The following is a 25,891-nucleotide window of genomic DNA, read 5'->3' on the forward strand; positions in this document are numbered from 1 at the left end:
AATAGATTGCAAAGGCTCTCCTCGTCCCCTTTCCAACGTCAACATTGATGAACAAGTGGAACATAGCAAAGACCGGCTACGTGATCCGCTAGGCCGAAGCAAAAGCCCTGCCGAGTGGTACTGAGTTTCAAGAAGGAAATTTTTTTGTCAAGCAGATCCTTCAGCTTCAGGTCGCCCCAGAAGTTTCACCACGCATAGGGTAGCAACATTTACTGAACCCCACCCCAGCCATTCTGAACTACAGCCACATAAGCCAACATCTAACGACTGCGTACCATTCGTAGATCAAGAGTCCTACGGAGCGTTTGAACAAAAGTAATGCTGACATGATCGCCATCTGTGTGGACACCGAACACAAGACCTGGGATGCCATCCTGTCTTACGTATTCTTTGTGTACAACACTGCGGTGCAGGAAACCACCTGATGACACCGTTTATGCTCGTCTATAGCAAGGAGGCAACCACTTCGCTTGACGCCATGCTCCCAACGTTACCGATGAAATCAACGTCGACGTCGCCGCTTATCTCCAGCGCGCGGAAGCAGCCCGACGTCTTGCCCTGCTACAAATCAAGGACCAACAGTGCACCGACGCCCGACCCTACAATGTACGCCCACGTCACACACAATATGAGCCCGGTGAGCGTCTGTCGGTGGGAAGGCCGAGTCACCGCCGCGGACTAGGAGAGAAGCTATTGCACCACTACTTCGATCCGTTCAAGGTGCTTCGTCGAATCGGAGAACTTGGCTGCGAGTTTGCCCCTGGTGGAGTTGCAGCATCAAAGCGGAGCCGTTCACGCCCACAATTTGTGCAAATCGTGCCCCTGAATCCTGGTTATTTACGCTCAGTATTGACAGAATCCGTATCTTTCTCAAGTCCGTTTACTTGTTTTGGTAGCGATAGATACATTACGATAGAATTTCGAGCCTTCAGCGTGGTGGCGCCGCCACCCTGTGGCTGCGCCGCGACGCTGTCACACGGTGCGGAGCAGCTGCCGGCGGCTCGGCGTCGTGGCTGATCAAATGGTTGGTCACGTGATTGGCCACGTGAGCAAGTTACACTCGACCAGCTGTAGCTATCGCGTCACTGCAGGTTTAACCCAATCTAAACCACCGTCAATTTTTTTTTTCAATTCCTTTCTTTTTGTTTTAAAGTTTCCAGCCGATACTTAGTTGAGCCGCCGCGGTGGCTCAGTGGTTATGACGCTCGACTGCTCACTCAAAAGACGCGGGTTCGATCCCGGCCATGGCCCATGTACAGTGCGATGTCAGCGCACATTAAAGAACACCAGGTGGTCGAAGTTTCCGGAGCCCTTCACTGCGGGGCGTCCCTCATAGGCTGAGTCACTTTGGGACGTTGAATCTCAATAAACCAAACCAGTTCTTATTTGATAGGGAAGTAATGACACGCATCGTTGTGTTGTTTGTTCGTTCACTCTCAAAACGACCGATCCGGAGCATCATCATTTTGTTTGAGACGCCAGATGTGGTCATCTTTATTTCTATTCATCGTTGCCACGCGCAATTGCTTCTACGTTTTTTTGAGATTGTTGTAGTAGCTTTCGATTCTTTATCTCGAAGGTTGCTTGCCAGTTTTAAGTTGAGCGCGGCCAACAACTGCAGGGATTCTATTCGATGAACGCCGAGTCGTTCAGTTCATTGTAGGTCCAGGTCAGCCCAAAAGACAGTTTTCTTTTGGAAGCTCTTTTTGCTGGATCTTTTTGCTGCCGGACTGCCGTCACCACTACGTGGCTCTTACAGTGCCTTCCGGGCCGGTTATGGGGATTTATAACGTTTGGGGCAGTGAAGACTTTCTCCTGCACTGCGACCAAATTTTTGTAGATGATGCCTACGCTGTGTACGTATGGTAGTGCCACTACCTTCCTTGTAATGCGAAAGCACTCTCCGGTGGTTCTGAACCCACCATGATCGTCCAGTGTTTGTCTGCGTCTGTCCGCATCCAACCTGAGTCGCGCAAATTCCACTTGTGGCAGCACCTGTCATCTACACCGTGGTTTCGCTCTGTGTACGAGCGTTGCACACATTCTATTTCAATGCACTAGCAGTTATTGTGGATATTCACCGCATTTAGCCGTTGGGTGTCTGCCTGTCTGTCTGTCTGTCTGTCTGTTTGTTTGTTTGTTTGTTTGTTTGTTTTCTTGAAGCCGGTTTTCTGGTTTATTGCTCCCCTGCTCAGGCATGTAAATATGTACCTAGCAACCTGCTCACCGTATCAGGCCGGAGCTCCTTAGTCGCGAGATTTTGATTGGGAAGGCCAACCTGGGTCACAGCCCAACCCAAGCAAATAAAGTCCCACCGATGGCAGCACCTGCCATAGAAGAGCAGTGGCGCATCTTTTCAATGCTGCACCACTGTGCCAAGGGTAGTAGGAAGACTCCCAGATATCTATGAATGGAAAGAGAGACCAATTCCTCAGACACAGTCATGAACGCGTTATCTCTATCCGAACAAATGCCATCCGTGAACACTGGATCTGAACACCGGAACCGAAGAGAAAACTTAACTGTTACCGCAGCCTCTTCCAATTTGGCCTAATTACGCTAATTGGTCATCATTTTTTTCTCCTTTCCTTCTGTTGCCAGCTGGCTCAGGACTGACATGATCCATTGTATTTATTTATTCATGATACTCACGGGCTATTTTTGCATGGGAGCATTGGGTGGGTAGGCTAGTAAATATGAATTTAGAAGACAGTAGAGTAAACACGATTGCAAAAAAACGTTATAAAATAGCAAGAGATACTAAGCAGAATGCATCAATCATTATCAGCCTCTCTCATGTCTCTCAAATTAACCCTGTCATTTGCCAGCGGCTGCCACCGTACACCAGCCAACTTCTTAATCACATCCGCCCACCTAACTTGCTTGGCCCCCATCAGAATGCGGGAGTGGGCGGCAGAGCAGAATACAGGTAAATTAAAACAGAGTTATGCGATTTTCAAAATGCGTTGATATGTAAATGGAACATTGATTTTCCACTGAAGTTAATAAAACCACAATTTCGTTCATATTATGCAGCAGTAAACGAGTTTTCTGGTGAGATCACATAAAACCGCGAAATTAGACGAATATGGTGATTATCTTATCTCGAAACAAGGCAGGATTTTGTGGTGTTAGTAGGATCGTGAGGAAGGCTTTCTGAATAGTCTATGGCACGTACGTGTCAGGGCAGATATGTTAAACGTTTTAGTACGAACAATAATACGCATATAGCTGTTGTGATTGTGGTTACGATGTGATGTACGGCATGGCCGTGACAAAGGCAGAATGTGATTGGGAAGATTCAAAACCATTTTTTGAAACAAGAAAAAGGTGAATCTTTATAACGTGGTTCTAAATACTCAAGTGATAGTGATTACTTGACGTTAGTGACGCTGGAACGGAGGTAATAATTGTGAGTTATGAAACAAGCAGCACTGTTCTCTATGTATTTTAGACGCCGTGTTGGATATATTTTGTGAGGTGACCAGATAGGCGATGCAAATTTAAGTTGCGGACGGACAAACATCCGATGACCTAGTTCTTGCGTATCGGCTGTAGCACGCTAGGTTTACTTTTTAAGTGCCCGAGGGTTCGTAAAGCCTTAGCTGTGACTTTACTTACGCGTGTCGACCAGGACATAAGCACCCAAGCCTCTAATTATTATGAATGCGGTGTCGCATAAGTTCAAGACTCCTGAGCAAATGAGTACGCATACTCATAAATTGTAGACAAGTGAATTTTTTAATGAAAAGTATTAACAAATAATTTTTTTTCACTTATTATCAGGTTCAGCTATAGCGATAGATATATCCGGAGGTCTCCCCTCGTGAGGCATGCAGGTTTTTATTAACATTTTCGCTAACGTCAAAAGCCTTACGCATTGACTTTCTATGGCTGCCTTAACTACTCAATGCCACCATAAGACAGGAAGATTTGGCTACGCATCAAAAGATTGGGCCGTTAACTTCCATATTTCTGTAACTCTGTCTTACAGTGTCTTTCATATCTGCCTGTCAGTTAGAAATGAATCCTCGAACGGTGCAGCGCCCGGCTTCAGCTTTGGCGCCTCAGTTTGCATAAAGCTTCTCACATTGGGCTCTCAAGCTTCTCACCTGGTTGTTTTATTTGAGCATAATAGATTTTTAAGTACGTTCTTGCTCTTTGCTTTTTATTTCAGGTGCGGACCTCACTAGAGGCGACAGCGTATATCAAGGCTATTTCAGCAAGTTTGTTGGAAAAGGCCGCTACACTGTTAATTTTTTCGCTTCTAGCACGCCGCATTCCCTTTTTCTCGAATTCATCGACCCAGTCGTGTTTGGTAAGGCAATCGATAGAATGCAAAAACTTGAATCTATTGTGGGTTCTATGGAACGTTCAGTATGCTGTCAATGAAAATATAATAACCGTCAGCTGACCTCCTTTAAGTTTTCAAGAAGAATTTTACACACTGCTGGATAAACTAATTGGTGTGTATTAGTGGTGATCTGTAAAGTGAATGTGGTTCAACTTTCCGACACCTAACTGTAGTCAATATTTCAAAGCCATCGTAGAGCACAATTTCCCCAATTGCACAAATGGGGCTCTGAAATGCGGGCTCTTGTGAGCCCTGCTGGGGCTGCCAATGGCGGTCCGATGTGGGATATGTGCGGAATTTGCAGCTCGTTACCGGGCTGATCCCACAGCGGCTGCCCTGTGGGCTAGCTGCATAGCCCCAACAGGGGACCCCCATGGTCCACATGCATAAAAGCGATAAAAGAGGCTTGACACGGTCCCTTGTGGGACCCTAATGGGCAGTAATGGTCTCCTCAGAGGGGACCAGGAGGAGGATAAGTTGTCAGTGCAGCGGCGATCCACACCGGCTGCCCCATGCCAAGCCAACATGGGCTAACCCGTGCGAGGCCCACAGGCAAAACCGGCCACTTTCGCTTTTGAACCGGTTTTGCTTGGGACGATCGCTCCCTCGCCCCATTTCTTCTTCCCGATTAGAACGCCGATTGCCACTCGTCGCAGCCATTAATCTCTCAGTTTAAGTCCCCTGAAAGCACGGCTTATTTTAACCTTCGGGCCGGAAACACGAGCTCTGATGCTGGCCTGGAGAGGCCTGTTGGAGTGTCGCAGGTTTTACGCGACAGCTTAAGGTGCTCGTTCTGCTGAAATCCAGGCGTCGCCCGTAGGGGAAAAAACCCCACAATTTCTGTAATCAGAAAAGAGATAATCGAGTGCGCATTTGGGCTCCAACTCAACCCACCGCGTGCCGTCTGTACCCGCCGCACATAGGCCACGAAGGTGTTTTTTTTTCTTTATTGCCCATTTGCCACTAAGGGTCGTTGGTTCAGCCGTGTTTCAGGGGCAGCCACTGAACGTGTTATGGGGTGTATGACTTAGTAACGTGTGTTTTGGATGCGTTCTCATCTTATACTGATGAAAAAGATATGCTAAATAAAATTAGGCATCAGAACTTGCAAGGAATAAAAAGGCAGTGTTATGGCGTTTCATAGTACTGAAACAAATGGTGTGTATGTGTATGAAGTGGCGTGGTATGTCGTGCACTATAACCTTGATAGTGATTGATGATTGTAATCGACAATCGTGGACGGTAATGTGATTGTCGATTGGTAATGTTTGAGAAATATGAAAGAAAACGAAAAAAGGAGAAAAGGAGGAGAAGGCGTGAACAAGAGTCTCACGTAAAGTAAGTCAAACGTCACATGACTTAAAAAGAAATTGTGGCGCACAGAACAAGATAGCACGAAAGAGAAGACACGAACAAGTTTGGCGTCACATGAAGCCTGGACCTATGCGTGGGCAATGCCTAGTATTGTGAATATAGCTCACCTCTTTGGTATTTGAATCAATAATGTTTTGGAGATCTACGTCGTAACATTCTTCCACCATTTGCATGTAAAAAGATTGCTCCTGTAAACTTTTGCCCGGACGATTTCAGTGCGTGCGCGGTCATCTTCCTTTATTTGCGGCGCATTCCGCAGCATCGATGCGAGGTGCTTGTTCAGGGTCTTGAGCCGCTCTTCCTCATGACACTTCTCTCTGATTAGTCTTGCACGTATACACCATATGCCTCTGTAAAGAAAAATAAAATCCATAATACTTATCCTAGTGATGTTAGCGTGAAGGGCAAGAAATTTAGAAAAGCAAGTGAAAGAAAATTTTGCGATTTTTTATCCCTCTGGAAGGATGAGACCCCCTACGCTATGCAACCTACAAATGGCCGGTTAAAAAAAAAACGCTGAACTTGCCGAAAGTGTGCGTTGACGCCGAGCGCATAACCGAGGCAGAGCAAATAGTTAAAAAGAGTGATTTCAAATGCGTACTTACGTCCTAGCACCACGCCGTCATAAAATCCTTCGCCACTGCCGTGGCCGTCACCGCTCAAACGTCACTAAATAATACTGTTCATCACTGGCGTCTTTAGAAGCGAAGTCCATCACCAAGACACAGACGACAGGATTCCAGCATTCTTGCACTCGACGTATGCGTTGGATGGCGTCGTCATCCTCCAGAGAGGATTGATTAAGAAATCAAGAGGAAATGCGCAAAACACTGCATGACAGGTAGTCAACGAGGGCAAGCGAGTGCCAGCGCCAGTTTTAGCGGCTCTCTTCGTCGCCTGACACTCAATCCAACCGCAGGAGAAAAAAAAAACTGCCCCAAAGCAGCGCGGGAAAGGCGGGGGTGTTCTGCGCTGCGTCATCGTGCAATGACCGGACAAGTGCACAAGTAGTAGAATACGACCGCTCCCACGAGACGCTTCGTGGAAGCGTCACGTGGGAGGGGTATGGAAGGGCGGCTTAAAATGTTCTGTAGTGGACTGTAGTGAGCACCTCGTCGCCACTTCGGTGAATGTAGCTGGGAGGGACAGGGCTGAGACGTGGAGGGGCCCTCGGGGAAGGAACAAAGGTCGACAGAAGAACCAGGGATAAGCTGGTTTCACCAGGGATTCCGCATGGTGGCCATTATTCTAGGCTCCGCAGCGAACTAGATGACCGGATTCTTCTTGTTGATGATACGCAGTTCTGCTTTCTAGCGATGGCAGCGGTGCCGTCATCGAAAAAATTAAGGCAGGCGGACAGAAGCACCACAAAAAAAGAGTGCACAAAACTTTAGTTCCTGCGTCCCAGAGCACCGCAACCTAACTGAAGCTACTGCAGGAGCGGATTACGCATAGTGGCCGTCATTCTAGGCTTCGCAGCGAACTAGACGACCGGATTCTTCTTGTTGATGATACGCAGGTCAGCTTTCTAGCGATGGCAGCGGTGCCGTCATCGAAGAAATCTAGGCAGGCGGACAGAAGCACTACAAAAAGAGAGTGCACAAAAGTTTAGTTCCCGCGTAGAAGAGCACCGCAACCAATCTGAAGCTACTGCAGGCGCGGATTCCGCATAGTGGCCACCATTCTAAGCTGCGCAGCGAACTAGATGACCGGATTCTTCTTGTTGATGATACGCAGTTCTGCTTTCTAGCGATGGCAGCGGTGCCGTCATCGAAAAAATTGAGGCAGGCGGACAGAAGCACCACAAAAAAAGAGTGCACAAAACTTTAGTTCCTGCGTCCCAGAGCACCGCAACCTAACTGAAGCTACTGCAGGAGCGGATTACGCATAGTGGCCGTCATTCTAGGCTTCGCAGCGAACTAGACGACCGGATTCTTCTTGTTGATGATACGCAGGTCAGCTTTCTAGCGATGGCAGCGGTGCCGTCATCGAAGAAATCTAGGCAGGCGGACAGAAGCACTACAAAAAGAGAGTGCACAAAAGTTTAGTTCCCGCGTAGAAGAGCACCGCAACCAATCTGAAGCTACTGCAGGCGCGGATTCCGCATAGTGGCCGTCATTCTAGGCTTCGCAGCGAACTAAATGACCGGATTCTTCTTATTGATGATACGAAAGTCAGCTTTCTAGCGATGGCAGCGGTGCCGTCATCGAAGAAATCTAGGCAGGCGGACAGAAGCACTACAAAAAGAGAGTGCACAAAAGTTTAGTTCCCGCGTAGAAGAGCACCGCAACCAATCTGAAGCTACTGCAGGCGCGGATTACGCATAGTGGCCGTCATTCTAGGCTTCGCAGCGAACTAGACGACCGGATTCTTCTTGTTGATGATACGCAGGTCAGCTTTCTAGCGATGGCAGCGGTGCCGTCATCGAAGAAATCTAGGCAGGCGGACAGAAGCACTACAAAAAGAGAGTGCACAAAAGTTTAGTTCCCGCGTAGAAGAGCACCGCAACCAATCTGAAGCTACTGCAGGCGCGGATTCCGCATAGTGGCCACCATTCTAAGCTGCGCAGCGAACTAGATGACCGGATTCTTCTTGTTGATGATACGCAGTTCTGCTTTCTAGCGATGGCAGCGGTGCCGTCATCGAAAAAATTGAGGCAGGCGGACAGAAGCACCACAAAAAAAGAGTGCACAAAACTTTAGTTCCTGCGTCCCAGAGCACCGCAACCTAACAGAAGCTACTGCAGGCGCGGAATCCGCATAGTGGCCGTCATTATAGGCTTCGCAGCGAACTAGACGACCGGATTCTTCTTCTTGATGATACGCAGGTCCGCTTTCTAGCGATGGCAGCGGTGCCGTCATCGAAGAAATCGAGGCAGGCGGACAGAAGCACTACAAAATGAGTTTGCACAAAAGTTTAGTTCCCGCGTCCAAGAGCACCGCCACCAATCTGAAGCTACTGCAGGCGCGGATTCCGCATAGTGGCCGTCATTCTAGGCTTCGCAGCGAACTAAAAGACCGGATTCTTCTTATTGATGATACGAAAGTCAGCTTTCTAGCGATGGAAGCGGTGCCGTCATCGAAGAAATCGAGGCAGGCGGACAGAAGCCCTACAAAAAGAGAGTGCACTAAAGTTTACTTCCCGCGTCCAAGAGCACCGCCACCAACCTGAAGCTACTGCAGGCGCGGATTCCGCATAGTGGCCGTCATTCTAGGCTTCGCAGCGAAGTAGATGACCGGATTCATCTTGTTGATGATACGAAAGTCGGCTTTCTAGCGATGGCAGCGTTGCCGTTATCGAAGAAATCGAGGCAGGCGGACAGAAGCACTACAAAAAGAGAGTGCACAAAAGCTTAGTTCCCGCGTCCCAGAGCACCGCCACCTTACTGAAGCTACTGCAGGCTCGGATTCCGCATAGTGAGCGTCATTCTAGGTTTCGTAGCGAATTAGGTGACCGGATTCTTCTTGTTGATGATACGCAGGTCAGCTTTCTAGCGATGGCAGCGGTGCCGTCATCGAAGAAATCGAGGCAGGCGGACAGAAGCACTACAAAAAGAGAGTCCACAAAAGTTTACTTCCCGCGACCAAGAGCACCGCCACCGAACTGAAGCTACTGCAGGCGCGGATTCCTCATAGTGGCCGTCATACTAGGCTTCGCAGCGAACTAGATGACCGGATTCTTCTTGTTGATGATACGCAGGTCTGCTTTCTAGCGATGGCAGCGGTGCCGTCATCGATGAAATCGAGTCAGGCGGACAGAAGCACTACAAAAAAAGAGTGCACAAAAGTTTACTTCCCGCGTACCAGAGCACCGCCTCCTAACTTGAAGCTCCTGCAGGCGCGGATTCCACATAGTTGCCGTCATTCTAGGCTGCGCAGCGAACTAGATGACCGGATTCTTCTTGTTGATGATACGCTGGTCAGCTTTCTAGCGATGGCAGCGGTGCCGTCATCGAAAAAATCGAGGCAGGCAGACAGAAGCACTGCAAAAAGAAAGTGTAAAAAAGTTTAGTTCCCGCGTCCCAGAGCACCGGCACCTAAGTGAAGCTACTGCAGGAGCGGATTCCACATAGTGGCCGTCATTATAGGCTTCGCAGCGAACTAGACGACCGGATTTTTCTTCTTGATGATACGCAGGTCCGCTTTCTAGCGATGGCAGCGGTGCCGTCATCGAAAAAATTGAGGCAGGCGGACAGAAGCACCACAAAAAGAGAGTGCACAAAACTTTAGTTCCTGCGTCCCAGAGCACCGCAACCTAACTGAAGCTACTGAAGGAGCGGATTCCGCATAGTGGCCGTCATTCTAGGCTTCGCAGCGAACTAGACGACCGGATTCTTCTTGTTGATGATACGCAGGTCAGCTTTCTAGCGATGGCAGCGGTGCCGTCATCGAATAAATCTAGGCAGGCGGACAGAAGCACTACAAAAAGAGAGTGCACAAAAACTTAGTTCCCGCGTCCCAGAGCACCGCCACCTAACTGAAGCTACTGCAGGCGCGGATTCCGCATGGTGGCCATTATTCTAGGCTTCGCAGCGAACTAGACGACCGGATTCTTCTTGTTGATGATACGCAGGTCAGCTTTCTAGCGATGGCAGCGGTGCCGTCATCGAATAAATCTAGGCAGGCGGACAGAAGCACTACAAAAAGAGAGTGCACAAAAACTTAGTTCCCGCGTCCCAGAGCACCGCCACCTAACTGAAGCTACTGCAGGCGCGGATTCCGCATGGTGGCCATTATTCTAGGCTCCGCAGCGAACTAGATGACCGGATTCTTCTTGTTGATGATACGCAGTTCTGCTTTCTAGCGATGGCAGCGGTGCCGTCATCGAAAAAATTAAGGCAGGCGGACAGAAGCACCACAAAAAGAGAGTGCAAAAAAGTTTAGTTCCCGCGTCCCAGAGCACCGCCACCTAACTGAAGCTACTGCAGGCGCGGATTCCGCATGGTGGCCACCATTCTAAGCTGCGCAGCGAACTAGATGACCGGATTTTTCTTGTTGATGATACGCAGTTCTGCTTTCTAGCGATGGCAGCGGTGCTGTCATCGAAAAAATTGAGGCAGGCGGACAGAAGCACCACAAAAAAAGAGTGCACAAAACTTTAGTTCCTGCGTCCCAGAGCACCGCAACCTAACTGAAGCTACTGCAGGAGCGCATTACGCATAGTGGCCGTCATTCTAGGCTTCGCAGCGAACTAGACGACTGGATTCTTCTTGTTGATGATACGCAGGTCAGCTTTCTAGCGATGGCAGCGGTGCCGTCATCGAAGAAATCTAGGCAGGCGGACAGAAGCACTACAAAAAGAGAGTGCACAAAAACTTAGTTCCCGCGTCCCAGAGCACCGCCACCTAACTGAAGCTACTGCAGGCGCGGAGTCCGCATAGTGGCCGTCTATCTAGGCTTCGCAGCGAAATAGATGACCGGATTCTTCTTGTTGATGATACACAGGTCAGCTTTCTAGCGATGGCAGCGGTGCCGTCATCGAAGAAATCTAGGCAGGCGGACAGAAGCACTACAAAAAGAAAGTGCAAAAAAAGTTTAGTTCCCGCGTCCCAGAGCACCGCCACCTAACTGAAGCTCCTGCAGGCGCGGATTCCACATAGTCGCCGTCATTCTAGGTTTCGTAGCGAACTAGATGACCGGATTCTCCTTGTCGATGATACGCAGGTCAGCTTTCTAGCGATGGCAGCGGTGCCGTCATCGATGAAATCGAGTCAGGCGGACAGAAGCACTACAAAAAAAGAGTGCACAAAAGTTTACTTCCCGCGTACCAGAGCACCGCCTCCTAACTTGAAGCTCCTGCAGGCGCGGATTCCACATAGTTGCCGTCATTCTAGGCTGCGCAGCGAACTAGATGACCGGATTCTTCTTGTTGATGATACGCTGGTCAGCTTTCTAGCGATGGCAGCGGTGCCGTCATCGAAAAAATCGAGGCAGGCAGACAGAAGCACTGCAAAAAGAAAGTGTAAAAAAGTTTAGTTCCCGCGTCCCAGAGCACCGGCACCTAAGTGAAGCTACTGCAGGAGCGGATTCCACATAGTGGCCGTCATTATAGGCTTCGCAGCGAACTAGACGACCGGATTTTTCTTCTTGATGATACGCAGGTCCGCTTTCTAGCGATGGCAGCGGTGCCGTCATCGAAAAAATTGAGGCAGGCGGACAGAAGCACCACAAAAAGAGAGTGCACAAAACTTTAGTTCCTGCGTCCCAGAGCACCGCAACCTAACTGAAGCTACTGAAGGAGCGGATTCCGCATAGTGGCCGTCATTCTAGGCTTCGCAGCGAACTAGACGACCGGATTCTTCTTGTTGATGATACGCAGGTCAGCTTTCTAGCGATGGCAGCGGTGCCGTCATCGAATAAATCTAGGCAGGCGGACAGAAGCACTACAAAAAGAGAGTGCACAAAAACTTAGTTCCCGCGTCCCAGAGCACCGCCACCTAACTGAAGCTACTGCAGGCGCGGATTCCGCATGGTGGCCATTATTCTAGGCTTCGCAGCGAACTAGACGACCGGATTCTTCTTGTTGATGATACGCAGGTCAGCTTTCTAGCGATGGCAGCGGTGCCGTCATCGAATAAATCTAGGCAGGCGGACAGAAGCACTACAAAAAGAGAGTGCACAAAAACTTAGTTCCCGCGTCCCAGAGCACCGCCACCTAACTGAAGCTACTGCAGGCGCGGATTCCGCATGGTGGCCATTATTCTAGGCTCCGCAGCGAACTAGATGACCGGATTCTTCTTGTTGATGATACGCAGTTCTGCTTTCTAGCGATGGCAGCGGTGCCGTCATCGAAAAAATTAAGGCAGGCGGACAGAAGCACCACAAAAAGAGAGTGCAAAAAAGTTTAGTTCCCGCGTCCCAGAGCACCGCCACCTAACTGAAGCTACTGCAGGCGCGGATTCCGCATGGTGGCCACCATTCTAAGCTGCGCAGCGAACTAGATGACCGGATTTTTCTTGTTGATGATACGCAGTTCTGCTTTCTAGCGATGGCAGCGGTGCTGTCATCGAAAAAATTGAGGCAGGCGGACAGAAGCACCACAAAAAAAGAGTGCACAAAACTTTAGTTCCTGCGTCCCAGAGCACCGCAACCTAACTGAAGCTACTGCAGGAGCGCATTACGCATAGTGGCCGTCATTCTAGGCTTCGCAGCGAACTAGACGACTGGATTCTTCTTGTTGATGATACGCAGGTCAGCTTTCTAGCGATGGCAGCGGTGCCGTCATCGAAGAAATCTAGGCAGGCGGACAGAAGCACTACAAAAAGAGAGTGCACAAAAACTTAGTTCCCGCGTCCCAGAGCACCGCCACCTAACTGAAGCTACTGCAGGCGCGGAGTCCGCATAGTGGCCGTCTATCTAGGCTTCGCAGCGAAATAGATGACCGGATTCTTCTTGTTGATGATACACAGGTCAGCTTTCTAGCGATGGCAGCGGTGCCGTCATCGAAGAAATCTAGGCAGGCGGACAGAAGCACTACAAAAAGAAAGTGCAAAAAAAGTTTAGTTCCCGCGTCCCAGAGCACCGCCACCTAACTGAAGCTCCTGCAGGCGCGGATTCCACATAGTCGCCGTCATTCTAGGTTTCGTAGCGAACTAGATGACCGGATTCTCCTTGTCGATGATACGCAGGTCAGCTTTCTAGCGATGGCAGCGGTGACGTCATCAAAGAAATCTAGGCAGGCGGACAGAAGCACTACAAAAAGAGAGTGCACAAAAACTTAGTTCTCGTGTCCCAGGGGACCGCCACCTAACAGAAGCTACTGCAGGCGCGGAATCCGCATAGTGGCTGTCTATCTAGGCTGCGCAGCGAAATAGATGACCGGATTCTTGTTGATTATACGCAGGCCAGCTTTCTAGCGATGGCAGCGGTGCTGTCTACGAACAAATCGAGGCAGGCGGACAAAAGCACTACAAAAAGAGAGTGCACAAAAGTTTAGTTCCCGCGTCCCAGAGCACCGCAACCTAACTGAAGCTACTGCAGGAGCGGGTTCCACATAGTGGCCGTCATTATAGGCTTCGCAGCGAACTAGACGACCGGATTCTTCTTCTTGATGATACGCAGGTCCGCTTTCTAGCGATGGCAGCGGTGCCGTCATCGAAAAAATTGAGGCAGGCGGACAGAAGCACCACAAAAAGAGAGTGCTCAAAACTTTAGTTCCTGCGTCCCAGGGCACCGCAACCTAACTGAAGCTACTGCAGGAGCGGGTTCCACATAGTGGCCGTCATTATAGGCTTCGCAGCGAACTAGACGACCGGATTCTTCTTCTTGATGATACGCAGGTCCGCTTTCTAGCGATGGCAGCGGTGCCGTCATCGAAAAAATTGAGGCAGGCGGACAGAAGCACCACAAAAAGAAAGTGCTCAAAACTTTAGTTCCTGCGTCCCAGGGCACCGCAACCTAACTGAAGCCACTGCAGGAGCGGATTCCGCATAGTGGCCGTCATTCTAGGCTTCGCAGCGAACTAGACGACCGGATTCTTCTTGTTGATGATACGCAGGTCAGCTTTCTAGCGATGGCAGCGGTGCCGTCATCGAATAAATCTAGGCAGGCGGACAGAAGCACTACAAAAAGAGAGTGCACAAAAACTTAGTTCCCGCGTCCCAGAGCACCGCCACCTAAATGAAGCTACTGCAGGCGCGGATTCCGCACGGTGGCCATTATTCTAGGCTGCGCAGCGAACTAGATGACCGGATTCTTCTTGTTGATGATACGCAGCTCTGCTTTCTAGCGATGGCAGCGGTGCCGTCATCGAATAAATCTAGGCAGGCGGACAGAAGCACTACAAAAAGAGAGTGCACAAAAACTTAGTTCCCGCGTCCCAGAGCACCGCCACCTAACTGAAGCTACTGCAGGCGCGGAGTCCGCATAGTGGCCGTCTATCTAGGCTTCGCAGCGAGATAGATGACCGGATTCTTCTTGTTGATGATACGCAGGTCAGCTTTCTAGCGATGGCAGCGGTGCCGTCATCGAAGAAATCTAGGCAGGCGGACAGAAGCACTACAAAAAGAAAGTGCAAAAAAAGTTTAGTTCCCGCGTCCCAGAGCACCGCCACCTAACTAAAGCTACTGCTGGCGCGGATTCCGCATGGTGGCCACCATTCTAGGCTGCGCAGCGAACTAGATGACCGGATTTTTCTTGTTGATGATACGCAGTTCTGCTTTCTAGCGATGGCAGCGGTGCCGTCATCGAAACAATTGAGGCAGGCGGACAGAAGCACCACAAAAAGAGAGTGCAAAAAAGTTTAGTTCCCGCGTCCCAGAGCACCGCCACCTAACTGAAGCTACTGCAGGCGCGGATTCCGCATGGTGGCCGTCTATCTAGGCTGCGCAGCGAACTAGATGACCGGATTCTTCTTGTTGATGATACGCAGTTCTGCTTTCTAGCGATGGCAGCGGTGCCGTCATCGAAGAAATTGAGGCAGGCGGACAGAAGTACTACAAAAAGAGAGTGCACAAAAACTTAGTTCCCGCGTCCCAGAGCACCGCCACCTAACTGAAGCTACTGCAGGCGCGGAGTCCGCATAGTGGCCGTCTATCTAGGCTTCGCAGCGAAATAGATGACCGGATTCTTCTTGTTGATGATACGCAGGTCAGCTTTCTAGCGATGGCAGCGGTGCCGTCATCGAAGAAATCTAGGCAGGCGGACAGAAGCACTACAAAAAGAAAGTGCAAAAAAAGTTTAGTTCCCGCGTCCCAGAGCACCGCCACCTAACTGAAGCTCCTGCAGGCGCGGATTCCACATAGTCGCCGTCATTCTAGGCTTCGCAGCGAACTAGATGACCGGATTCTTCTTGTTGATGATACGCAGGTCAGCTTTCTAGCGATGGCAGCGGTGCCGTCATCGAAGAAATCGAGGCAGGCGGACAGAAGCACTAAAAAAAGAGAGTGCACAAAAGTTTAGTTCCCGCGTCCCAGAGCACCGCCACCTAACAGAGGCTACTGCAGGCGCGTATTCCGCATAGTGGCCGTCTATCTAGGCTTCGCAGCGAAATAGATGACCGGACTCTTCTTGTTGATGATACGCAGTTCTGCTTTCTAGCGATGGCAGCGGTGCCGTCATCGAAAAAATTGAGGCAGGCGGACAGAAGCACCACAAAAAGAAAGTGCTCAAAACTTTAGTTCCTGCGTCCCAGGGCACCGCAACCTAACTGAAGCCACTGCAGGAGCGGATTCCGCATAGTGGCCGTCATTCTAGGCTTCGCAGCGAACTAGACGACCGGATTCTTCTTGTTGATGATACGCAGGTCAGCTTTCTAGCGATGGCAGCGGTGCCGTCATCGAATAAATCTAGGCAGGCGGACAGAAGCACTACAAAAAGAGAGTGCACAAAAACTTAGTTCCCGCGTCCCAGAGCACCGCCACCTAAATGAAGCTACTGCAGGCGCGGATTCCGCACGGTGGCCATTATTCTAGGCTGCGCAGCGAACTAGATGACCGGATTCTTCTTGTTGATGATACGCAGCTCTGCTTTCTAGCGATGGCAGCGGTGCCGTCATCGAATAAATCTAGGCAGGCGGACAGAAGCACTACAAAAAGAGAGTGCACAAAAACTTAGTTCCCGCGTCCCAGAGCACCGCCACCTAACTGAAGCTACTGCAGGCGCGGATTCCGCATGGTGGCCATTATTCTAGGCTGCGCAGCGAACTAGATGACCGGATTCTTCTTCTTGATGATACGCAGTTCTGCTTTCTAGCGATGGCAGCGGTGCCGTCATCGAAGAAATTGAGGCAGGCGGACAGAAGCACTACAAAAAGAGAGTGCACAAAAACTTAGTTCCCGCGTCCCAGAGCACCGCCACCTAACTGAAGCTACTGCAGGCGCGGAGTCCGCATAGTGGCCGTCTATCTAGGCTTCGCAGCGAGATAGATGACCGGATTCTTCTTGTTGATGATACGCAGGTCAGCTTTCTAGCGATGGCAGCGGTGCCGTCATCGAAGAAATCTAGGCAGGCGGACAGAAGCACTACAAAAAGAAAGTGCAAAAAAAGTTTAGTTCCCGCGTCCCAGAGCACCGCCACCTAACTAAAGCTACTGCTGGCGCGGATTCCGCATGGTGGCCACCATTCTAGGCTGCGCAGCGAACTAGATGACCGGATTTTTCTTGTTGATGATACGCAGTTCTGCTTTCTAGCGATGGCAGCGGTGCCGTCATCGAAACAATTGAGGCAGGCGGACAGAAGCACCACAAAAAGAGAGTGCAAAAAAGTTTAGTTCCCGCGTCCCAGAGCACCGCCACCTAACTGAAGCTACTGCAGGCGCGGATTCCGCATGGTGGCCGTCTATCTAGGCTGCGCAGCGAACTAGATGACCGGATTCTTCTTGTTGATGATACGCAGTTCTGCTTTCTAGCGATGGCAGCGGTGCCGTCATCGAAGAAATTGAGGCAGACGGACAGAAGTACTACAAAAAGAGAGTGCACAAAAACTTAGTTCCCGCGTCCCAGAGCACCGCCACCTAACTGAAGCTACTGCAGGCGCGGAGTCCGCATAGTGGCCGTCTATCTAGGCTTCGCAGCGAAATAGATGACCGGATTCTTCTTGTTGATGATACGCAGGTCAGCTTTCTAGCGATGGCAGCGGTGCCGTCATCGAAGAAATCTAGGCAGGCGGACAGAAGCACTACAAAAAGAAAGTGCAAAAAAAGTTTAGTTCCCGCGTCCCAGAGCACCGCCACCTAACTGAAGCTCCTGCAGGCGCGGATTCCACATAGTCGCCGTCATTCTAGGCTTCGCAGCGAACTAGATGACCGGATTCTTCTTGTTGATGATACGCAGGTCAGCTTTCTAGCGATGGCAGCGGTGCCGTCATCGAAGAAATCGAGGCAGGCGGACAGAAGCACTAAAAAAAGAGAGTGCACAAAAGTTTAGTTCCCGCGTCCCAGAGCACCGCCACCTAACAGAGGCTACTGCAGGCGCGTATTCCGCATAGTGGCCGTCTATCTAGGCTTCGCAGCGAAATAGATGACCGGACTCTTCTTGTTGATGATACGCATTTCAGCTTTCTAGCGATGGCAGCGGTGCCGTCATCGAAGAAATCTAGGCAGGCGGACAGAAGCACTACAAAAAGAGAGTGCACAAAAACTTAGTTCCCGCGTCCCAGAGCACCGCAACCTAACTGAAGCTACTGCAGGAGCGGATTCCGCATAGTGGCCGTCATTCTAGGCTTCGCAGCGAACTAGACGACCGGATTCTTCTTGTTGATGATACGCAGGTCAGCCTTCTAGCAATGGCAGCGGTGCCGTCATCGAATAAATCTAGGCAAGTGGACAGAAGCACCACAAAAAGAGAGTGCAAAAAAGTTTAGTTCCCGCGTCCCAGAGCACCGCCACCTAACTAAAGCTACTGCTGGCGCGGATTCCGCATGGTGGCCACCATTCTAGGCTGCGCAGCGAACTAGATGACCGGATTTTTCTTGTTGATGATACGCAGTTCTGCTTTCTAGCGATGGCAGCGGTGCCGTCATCGAAACAATTGAGGCAGGCGGACAGAAGCACCACAAAAAGAGAGTGCAAAAAAGTTTAGTTCCCGCGTCCCAGAGCACCGCCACCTAACTGAAGCTACTGCAGGCGCGGATTCCGCATGGTGGCCGTCATTCTAGGCTTCGCAGCGAACTAGACGACCGGATTCTTCTTGTTGATGATACGCAGTTCTGCTTTCTAGCGATGGCAGCGGTGCCGTCATCGAAACAATTGAGGCAGGCGGACAGAAGCACCACAAAAAAAGAGTGCACAAAACTTTACTTCCTGCGTCCCAGAGCACCGCAACCTAACTGAAGCTACTGCAGGAGCGGATTACGCATAGTGGCCGTCATTCTAGGTTTCGCAGCGAACTAGACGACCGGATTCTTCTTGTTGATGATACGCAGGTCAGCTTTCTAGCGATGGCAGCGGTGCCGTCATCGAAGAAATCTAGGCAGGCGGACAGAAGCACTACAAAAAGAGAGTGCACAAAAACTTAGTTCCCGCGTCCCAGAGCACCGCCACCTAACTGAAGCTACTGCAGGCGCGGATTCCACATAGTCGCCGTCATTCTAGGCTTCGCAGCGAACTAGATGACCGGATTCTTCTTGTTGATGATACGCAGGTCAGCTTTCTAGCGATGGCAGTGGTGCCGTCATCGAAGAAATCTAGGCAGGCGGACAGAAGCACTACAAAAAGAGAGTGCACAAAAACTTAGTTCCCGCGTCCCAGAGCACCGCCACCTAACTGAGGCTACTGCAGGCGCGGATTCCGCATAGTGGCCGTCTATCTAGGCTTTGCAGTGAACTAGATTACCGGATTCTTCTTCTTCATGATACGCAGGTCAGCTTTCTAGCGATGGCAGCGGTGCCGTCATCGAAGAAATCGAGTCAGGCGGACAGAAGCACTACAAAAAGAGAGTGCACAAAAGTTTACTTCCCGCGTCCCAGAGCACCGCCACCTAACTGAAGCTCCTGCAGGCGCGTATTCCACATAGTCGCCGTCATTCTAGGCTTCGCAGCGAACTAGATGACCGGATTCTTCTTGTTGATGATACGCAGGTCAGCTTTCTAGCGATGGCAGCGGTGCCGTCATCGAAGAAATCTAGGCAGGCGGACAGAAGCACTACAAAAAGAGAGTGCACAAAAACTTAGTTCCCGCGTCCCAGAGCACCGCCACCTAACTGAGGCTACTGCAGGCGCGGATTCCGCATAGTGGCCGTCTATCTAGGCTTTGCAGCGAACTAGATTACCGGATTCTTCTTCTTGATGATACGCAGGTCAGCTTTCTAGCGATGGCAGCGGTGCCGTCATCGAAGAAATCGAGTCAGGCGGACAGAAGCACTACAAAAAGAGAGTGCACAAAAGTTTACTTCCCGCGTCCTAGAGCACCGCCACCGAACTGAAGCTACTGCAGGCGCGGATTCCTCATAGTGGCTGTCATACTAGGCTTCGCAGCGAACTAGATGACCGGATTCTTCTTGTTGATTATACGCAGGTCAGCTTTCTAGCGATGGCAGCCGTGCCGTCATCGAAGAAATCGAGGCAGGCGGACAGAAGCACTAAAAAAAGAGAGTGCACAAAAGCTTAGTTTCCGCGTCCCAGAGCACCGCCACCTAACTGAAGCTACTGCAGGCGCGGATTCCGCATAGTGGCTGTCTATCTAGGCTTCGCAGCGGACTAGATGACCAGATTCTTCTTGTTGATGATACGCAGGTCAGCTTTCTAGCGATGGCAGCGGTGCCGTCATCGAAGAAATCGAGGCAGGCGGACAGAAGCACTACAAAAAGAAATTGCACAAAAGCTTAGTTCCCGCGTCCTAGAGCACCGCCACCTAACTGAAGCTACTGCAGGCGCGGATTCCGCATAGTGGCTGTCTATCTAGGCTTCGCAGCGGACTAGACGACCAGATTCTTCTTGTTGATGATACGCAGGTCAGCTTTCTAGCGATGGCAGCGGTGCCGTCATCGAAGAAATCGAGGCAGGCGGACAGAAGCACTACAAAAAGAAATTGCACAAAAGCTTAGTTCCCGCGTCCTAGAGCACCGCCACCTAACTGAAGCTACTGCAGGCGCGGATTCCGCATGGTGGCCACCGTTCTAGGCTGCGCAGCGAACTAGATGACCGGATTCTTCTTGTTGATGATACGCAGGTCAGCTTTCTAGCGATGGCAGCGGTGCCGTCATCGAAGAAATCGAGGCAGGCGGACAGAAGCACTACAAAAAGAGATTGCACAAAAGTTTAGTTCCCGCGTCCTAGAGTACCGCCACCGAACTGAAGCTACTGCAGGCGCGGATTCCGCATAGTGGCCGTCATTCTAGGCTTCGCAGCGAACTAGATGACCGGATTCTTCTTCTTGATGATGCGCAGGTCAGCTTTCTAGCGATGGCAGCGGTGCCGTCATCGAAGAAATCGAGGCAGGCGGACAGAAGCACTACAAAAAGACAGTGCACGAAAGATTAGTTCCCGCGTCCTAGAGCACCGCCACGTAATTGAAGCTACTGCAGGCGCGGATTCCGCATAGTGGCCGTCTATCTAGGCTTCGCAGCGAACTAGATGACCGGATACTTCTTCTTGATGATACGCAGGTCAGCTTTCTAGCGATGGCAGCGGCGCCGTCATCGAAGAAATCGAGGCAGGCGGACAGAAGCACTACAAAAAGAAATTGCACAAAAGCTTAGTTCCCGCGTCCTAGAGCACCGCCACCTAACTGAAGCTACTGCAGGCGCGGATTCCGCATAGTGGCTGTCTATCTAGGCTTCGCAGCGGACTAGACGACCAGATTCTTCTTGTTGATGATACGCAGGTCAGCTTTCTAGCGATGGCAGCGGTGCCGTCATCGAAGAAATCTAGGCAGGCGGACAGAAGCACTACAAAAAGAAAGTGCAAAAAAAGTTTAGTTCCCGCGTCCCAGAGCACCGCCACCTAACTGAAGCTACTGCAGGCGCGGATTCCGCATGGTGGCCACCATTCTAGGCTGCGCAGCGAACTAGATGACCGGATTCTTCTTGTTGATGATACGCAGTTCTGCTTTCTAGCGATGGCAGCGGTGCCGTCATCGAAGAAATTGAGGCAGGCGGACAGAAGCACTACAAAAAGAGAGTGCACAAAAACTTAGTTCCCGCGTCCCAGAGCACCGCCACCTAACTGAAGCTACTGCAGGCGCGGATTCCGCATGGTGGCCATTATTCTAGGCTGCGCAGCGAACTAGATGACCGGATTCTTCTTCTTGATGATACGCAGTTCTGCTTTCTAGCGATGGCAGCGGTGCCGTCATCGAAAAAATTGAGGCAGGCGGACAGAAGCACCACAAAAAGAGAGTGCAAAAAAGATTAGTTCCCGCGTCCCAGAGCACCGCCACATAACTGAAGCTACTGCAGGCGCGGATTCCGCATGGTGGCCACCATTCTAGGCTGCGCAGCGAACTAGATGACCGGATTCTTCTTGTTGATGATACGCAGTTCTGCTTTCTAGCGATGGCAGCGGTGCCGTCATCGAAGAAATTGAGGCAGGCGGACAGAAGCACTACAAAAAGAGAGTGCACAAAAACTTAGTTCCCGCGTCCCAGAGCACCGCCACCTAACTGAAGCTACTGCAGGCGCGGAGTCCGCATAGTGGCCGTCTATCTAGGCTTCGCAGCGAAATAGATGACCGGATTCTTCTTGTTGATGATACGCAGTTCTGCTTTCTAGCGATGGCAGCGTTGCCGTCATCGAAGAAATCTAGGCAGGCGGACAGAAGCACTACAAAAAGAGAGTGCACAAAAACTTAGTTCCCGCGTCCCAGAGCACCGCCACCTAACTGAGGCTACTGCAGGCGCGGATTCCGCATAGTGGCCGTCTATCTAGGCTTCGCAGCGAAATAGATGACCGGACACTTCTTGTTGATGATACGCAGGTCAGCGTTCTAGCGATGGCAGCGGTGCCGTCTACGAACAAATCGAGGCAGGCGGACAGAAGCACTACAAAAAGAGAGTGCACAAAAGTTTAGCTCCCGCGTCCCAGAGCACCGCCACCTAACTGAGGCTACTGCAGGCGCGGATTCCGCATAGTGGCCGTCATTCTAGGCTTCGCAGCGAACTAGATGACCGTATTCTTCTTGTTGATGATACGCAGGTCTGCTTTCTAGCGATGGCAGCGGTGCCGTCATCGAAGAAATCGAGGTAGGCGGACAGAAGCACTACAAAAAGAGAGTGCACAAAACTTTAGTTCCTGCGTCCCAGAGCGCCGCAACCTAATTGAAGCTACTGCAGGCGCTGATTCCGCAATGGTGGCCATCATTCAAGACTGCGCACCGAACTAGATGACCGGATTTTTCTTGTTGATGATACGCAGTTCTGCTTTCTAGCGATGGCAGCGGTGCCGTCATCGAAACAATTGAGGCAGGCGGACAGAAGCACCACAAAAAGAGAGTGCAAAAAAGTTTAGTTCCCGCGTCCCAGAGCACCGCCACCTAACTAAAGCTACTGCTGGCGCGGATTCCGCATGGTGGCCACCATTCTAGGCTGCGCAGCGAACTAGATGACCGGATTCTTCTTGTTGATGATACGCAGTTCTGCTTTCTAGCGATGGCAGCGGTGCCGTCATCGAAAAAATTGAGGCAGGCGGACAGAAGCACCACAAAAAGAGAGTGCAAAAAAGTTTAGTTCCCGCGTCCCAGAGCACCGCCACCTAACTAAAGCTACTGCTGGCGCGGATTCCGCATGGTGGCCACCATTCTAGGCTGCGCAGCGAACTAGATGACCGGATTCTTCTTGTTGATGATACGCAGTTCTGCTTTCTAGCGATGGCAGCGGTGCCGTCATCGAAACAATTGAGGCAGGCGGACAGAAGCACCACAAAAAAAGAGTGCACAAAACTTTACTTCCTGCGTCCCAGAGCACCGCAACCTAACTGAAGCTACTGCAGGAGCGGATTACGCATAGTGGCCGTCATTCTAGGCTTCGCAGCGAACTAGACGACCGGATTCTTTTTGTTGATGATCCGCAGGTCAGCTTTCTACCGATGGCAGCGGTGACGTCATCGAAGAAATCTAGGCAGGCGGACAGAAGCACTACAAAAAGAGAGTGCACAAAAACTTAGTTCCCGCGTCCCAGAGCACCGCCACCTAACTGAGGCTACTGCAGGCGCGTATTCCGCATAGTGGCCGTCTATCTAGGCTTCGCAGCGAAATAGATGACCGGACACTTCTTGTTGATGATACGCAGGTCAGCTTTCTAGCGATGGCAGCGGTGCCGTCTACGAACAAATCGAGGCAGGCGGACAGAAGCACTACAAAAAGAGAGTGCACAAAAGTTTAGCTCCCGCGTCCCAGAGCACCGCCACCTAACTGAGGCTACTGCAGGCGCGGATTCCGCATAGTGGCCGTCTATCTAGGCTTCGCAGCGAAATAGATGACCGGACACTTCTTGTTGATGATACGCAGGTCAGCTTTCTAGCGATGGCAGCGGTGCCGTCTACGAACAAATCGAGGCAGGCGGACAGAAGCACTACAAAAAGAGAGTGCACAAAACTTTAGTTCCTGCGTCCCAGAACACCGCAACCTAACTGAAGCTACTGCAGGAGCGGATTCCGCATAGTGGCCGTCATTCTAGGCTTCACAGCGAACTAGACGACCGGATTCTTCTTGTTGATGATACGCAGGTCAGCCTTCTAGCGATGGCAGCGGTGCCGTCATCGAATAAATCTAGGCAGGTGGACAGAAGCACTACAAAAAGAGAGTGCACAAAAACTTAGTTCCCGCGTCCCAGAGCACCGCCACCTAACTGAAGCTACTGCAGGCGCGGATTCCGCATGGTGGCCATCATTCTAGGCTGCGCAGCGAACTAGATGACCGGATTCTTCTTGTTGATGATACGCAGTTCTGCTTTCTAGCGATGGCAGCGGTGCCGTCATCGAAAAAATTGAGGCAGGCGGACAGAAGCACCACAAAAAGAGAGTGCAAAAAAGTTTAGTTCCCGCGTCCCAGAGCACCGCCACCTAACTAAAGCTACTGCTGGCGCGGATTCCGCATGGTGGCCACCATTCTAGGCTGCGCAGCGAACTAGATGACCGGATTCTTCTTGTTGATGATACGCAGTTCTGCTTTCTAGCGATGGCAGCGGTGCCGTCATCGAAACAATTGAGGCAGGCGGACAGAAGCACCACAAAAAAAGAGTGCACAAAACTTTACTTCCTGCGTCCCAGAGCACCGCAACCTAACTGAAGCTACTGCAGGAGCGGATTACGCATAGTGGCCGTCATTCTAGGCTTCGCAGCGAACTAGACGACCGGATTCTTTTTGTTGATGATCCGCAGGTCAGCTTTCTAGCGATGGCAGCGGTGCCGTCATCGAAGAAATCTAGGCAGGCGGACAGAAGCACTACAAAAAGAGAGTGCACAAAAACTTAGTTCCCGCGTCCCAGAGCACCGCCACCTAACTGAAGCTACTGCAGGCGCGGATTCCGCATAGTGGCCGTCTATCTAGGCTTCGCAGCGAAACAGATGACCGGATTCTTCTTGTTGATGATACGCAGGTCAGCTTTCTAGCGATGGCAGCGGTGCCGTCATCGAAGAAATCTAGGCAGGCGGACAGAAGCACTACAAAAAGAAAGTACAAAAAAGTTTAGTTCCCGCGTCCCAGAGCACCGCCGCCTAACTGCAGCTCCTGCAGGCGCGGATTCCACATAGTCGTCGTCATTCTAGGCTTCGCAGCGAACTAGATGACCGGATTCTTCTTGTTGATGATACGCAGGTCAGCTTTCTAGCGACGGCAGCGGTGCCGTCATCGAAGAAATCTAGGCAGGCGGACAGAAGCACTACAAAAAGAGAGTGCACAAAAACTTAGTTCCCGCGTCCCAGAGCACCGCCACCTAACTGAGGCTACTGCAGGCGCGGATTCCGCATAGTGGCCGTCTATCTAGGCTTTGCAGCGAACTAGATTACCGGATTCTTCTTCTTGATGATACGCAGGTCAGCTTTCTAGCGATGGCAGCGGTGCCGTCATCGAAGAAATCGAGTCAGGCGGACAGAAGCACTACAAAAAGAGAGTGCACAAAAGTTTACTTCCCGCGTCCTAGAGCACCGCCACCGAACTGAAGCTACTGCAGGCGCGGATTCCTCATAGTGGCTGTCATACTAGGCTTCGCAGCGAACTAGATGACCGGATTCTTCTTGTTGATTATACGCAGGTCAGCTTTCTAGCGATGGCAGCGGTGCCGTCATCGAAGAAATCGAGGCAGGCGGACAGAAGCACTACAAAATGAGTTTGCACAAAAGTTTAGTTCCCGCGTCCAAGAGCACCGCCACCAATATGAAGCTACTGCAGGCGCGGATTCCGCATAGTGGCCGTCATTCTAGAGTTCGCAGCGAACTAAAAGACCGGATTCTTCTTATTGATGATACGAAAGTCAGCTTTCTAGCGATGGAAGCGGTGCCGTCATCGAAGAAATCGAGGCAGGCGGAAAGAAGCCCTACAAAAAGAGAGTGCACAAAAGTTTACTTCCCGCGTCCAAGAGCACCGCCACCAATCTGAAGCTACTGCAGGCGCGGATTCCGCATAGTGGCCGTCATTCTAGGCTTCGCAGCGAAGTAGATGACCGGATTCATCTTGTTGATGATACGAAAGTCGGCTTTCTAGCGATGGCAGCGTTGCCGTCATCGAAGAAATCGAGGCAGGCGGACAGAATCACTACAAAAAGAGAGTGCTCAAAAGCTTAGTTCCCGCGTCCCAG

General features: G+C 50.9%; 1 protein-coding gene across 1 annotated transcript in view; it reads left to right on the forward strand.

The window, feature by feature from the left end:
* Window positions 1–25,891, forward strand: part of LOC144098022 (calcium-activated chloride channel regulator 2-like) — a 349,289-nt gene that overhangs the window by 80,782 nt on the left and 242,616 nt on the right. The window contains exon 11 of the mRNA XM_077630593.1: window positions 4,178–4,318. Coding sequence (XP_077486719.1) covers window positions 4,178–4,318 — 141 coding nt within the window. The remainder of the gene's footprint in view (window positions 1–4,177; window positions 4,319–25,891) is intronic.

The sequence above is a fragment of the Amblyomma americanum genome, chromosome 7, assembly GCF_052857255.1.
Source record: "Amblyomma americanum isolate KBUSLIRL-KWMA chromosome 7, ASM5285725v1, whole genome shotgun sequence".
Lineage (NCBI taxonomy): Eukaryota > Metazoa > Arthropoda > Arachnida > Ixodida > Ixodidae > Amblyomma > Amblyomma americanum.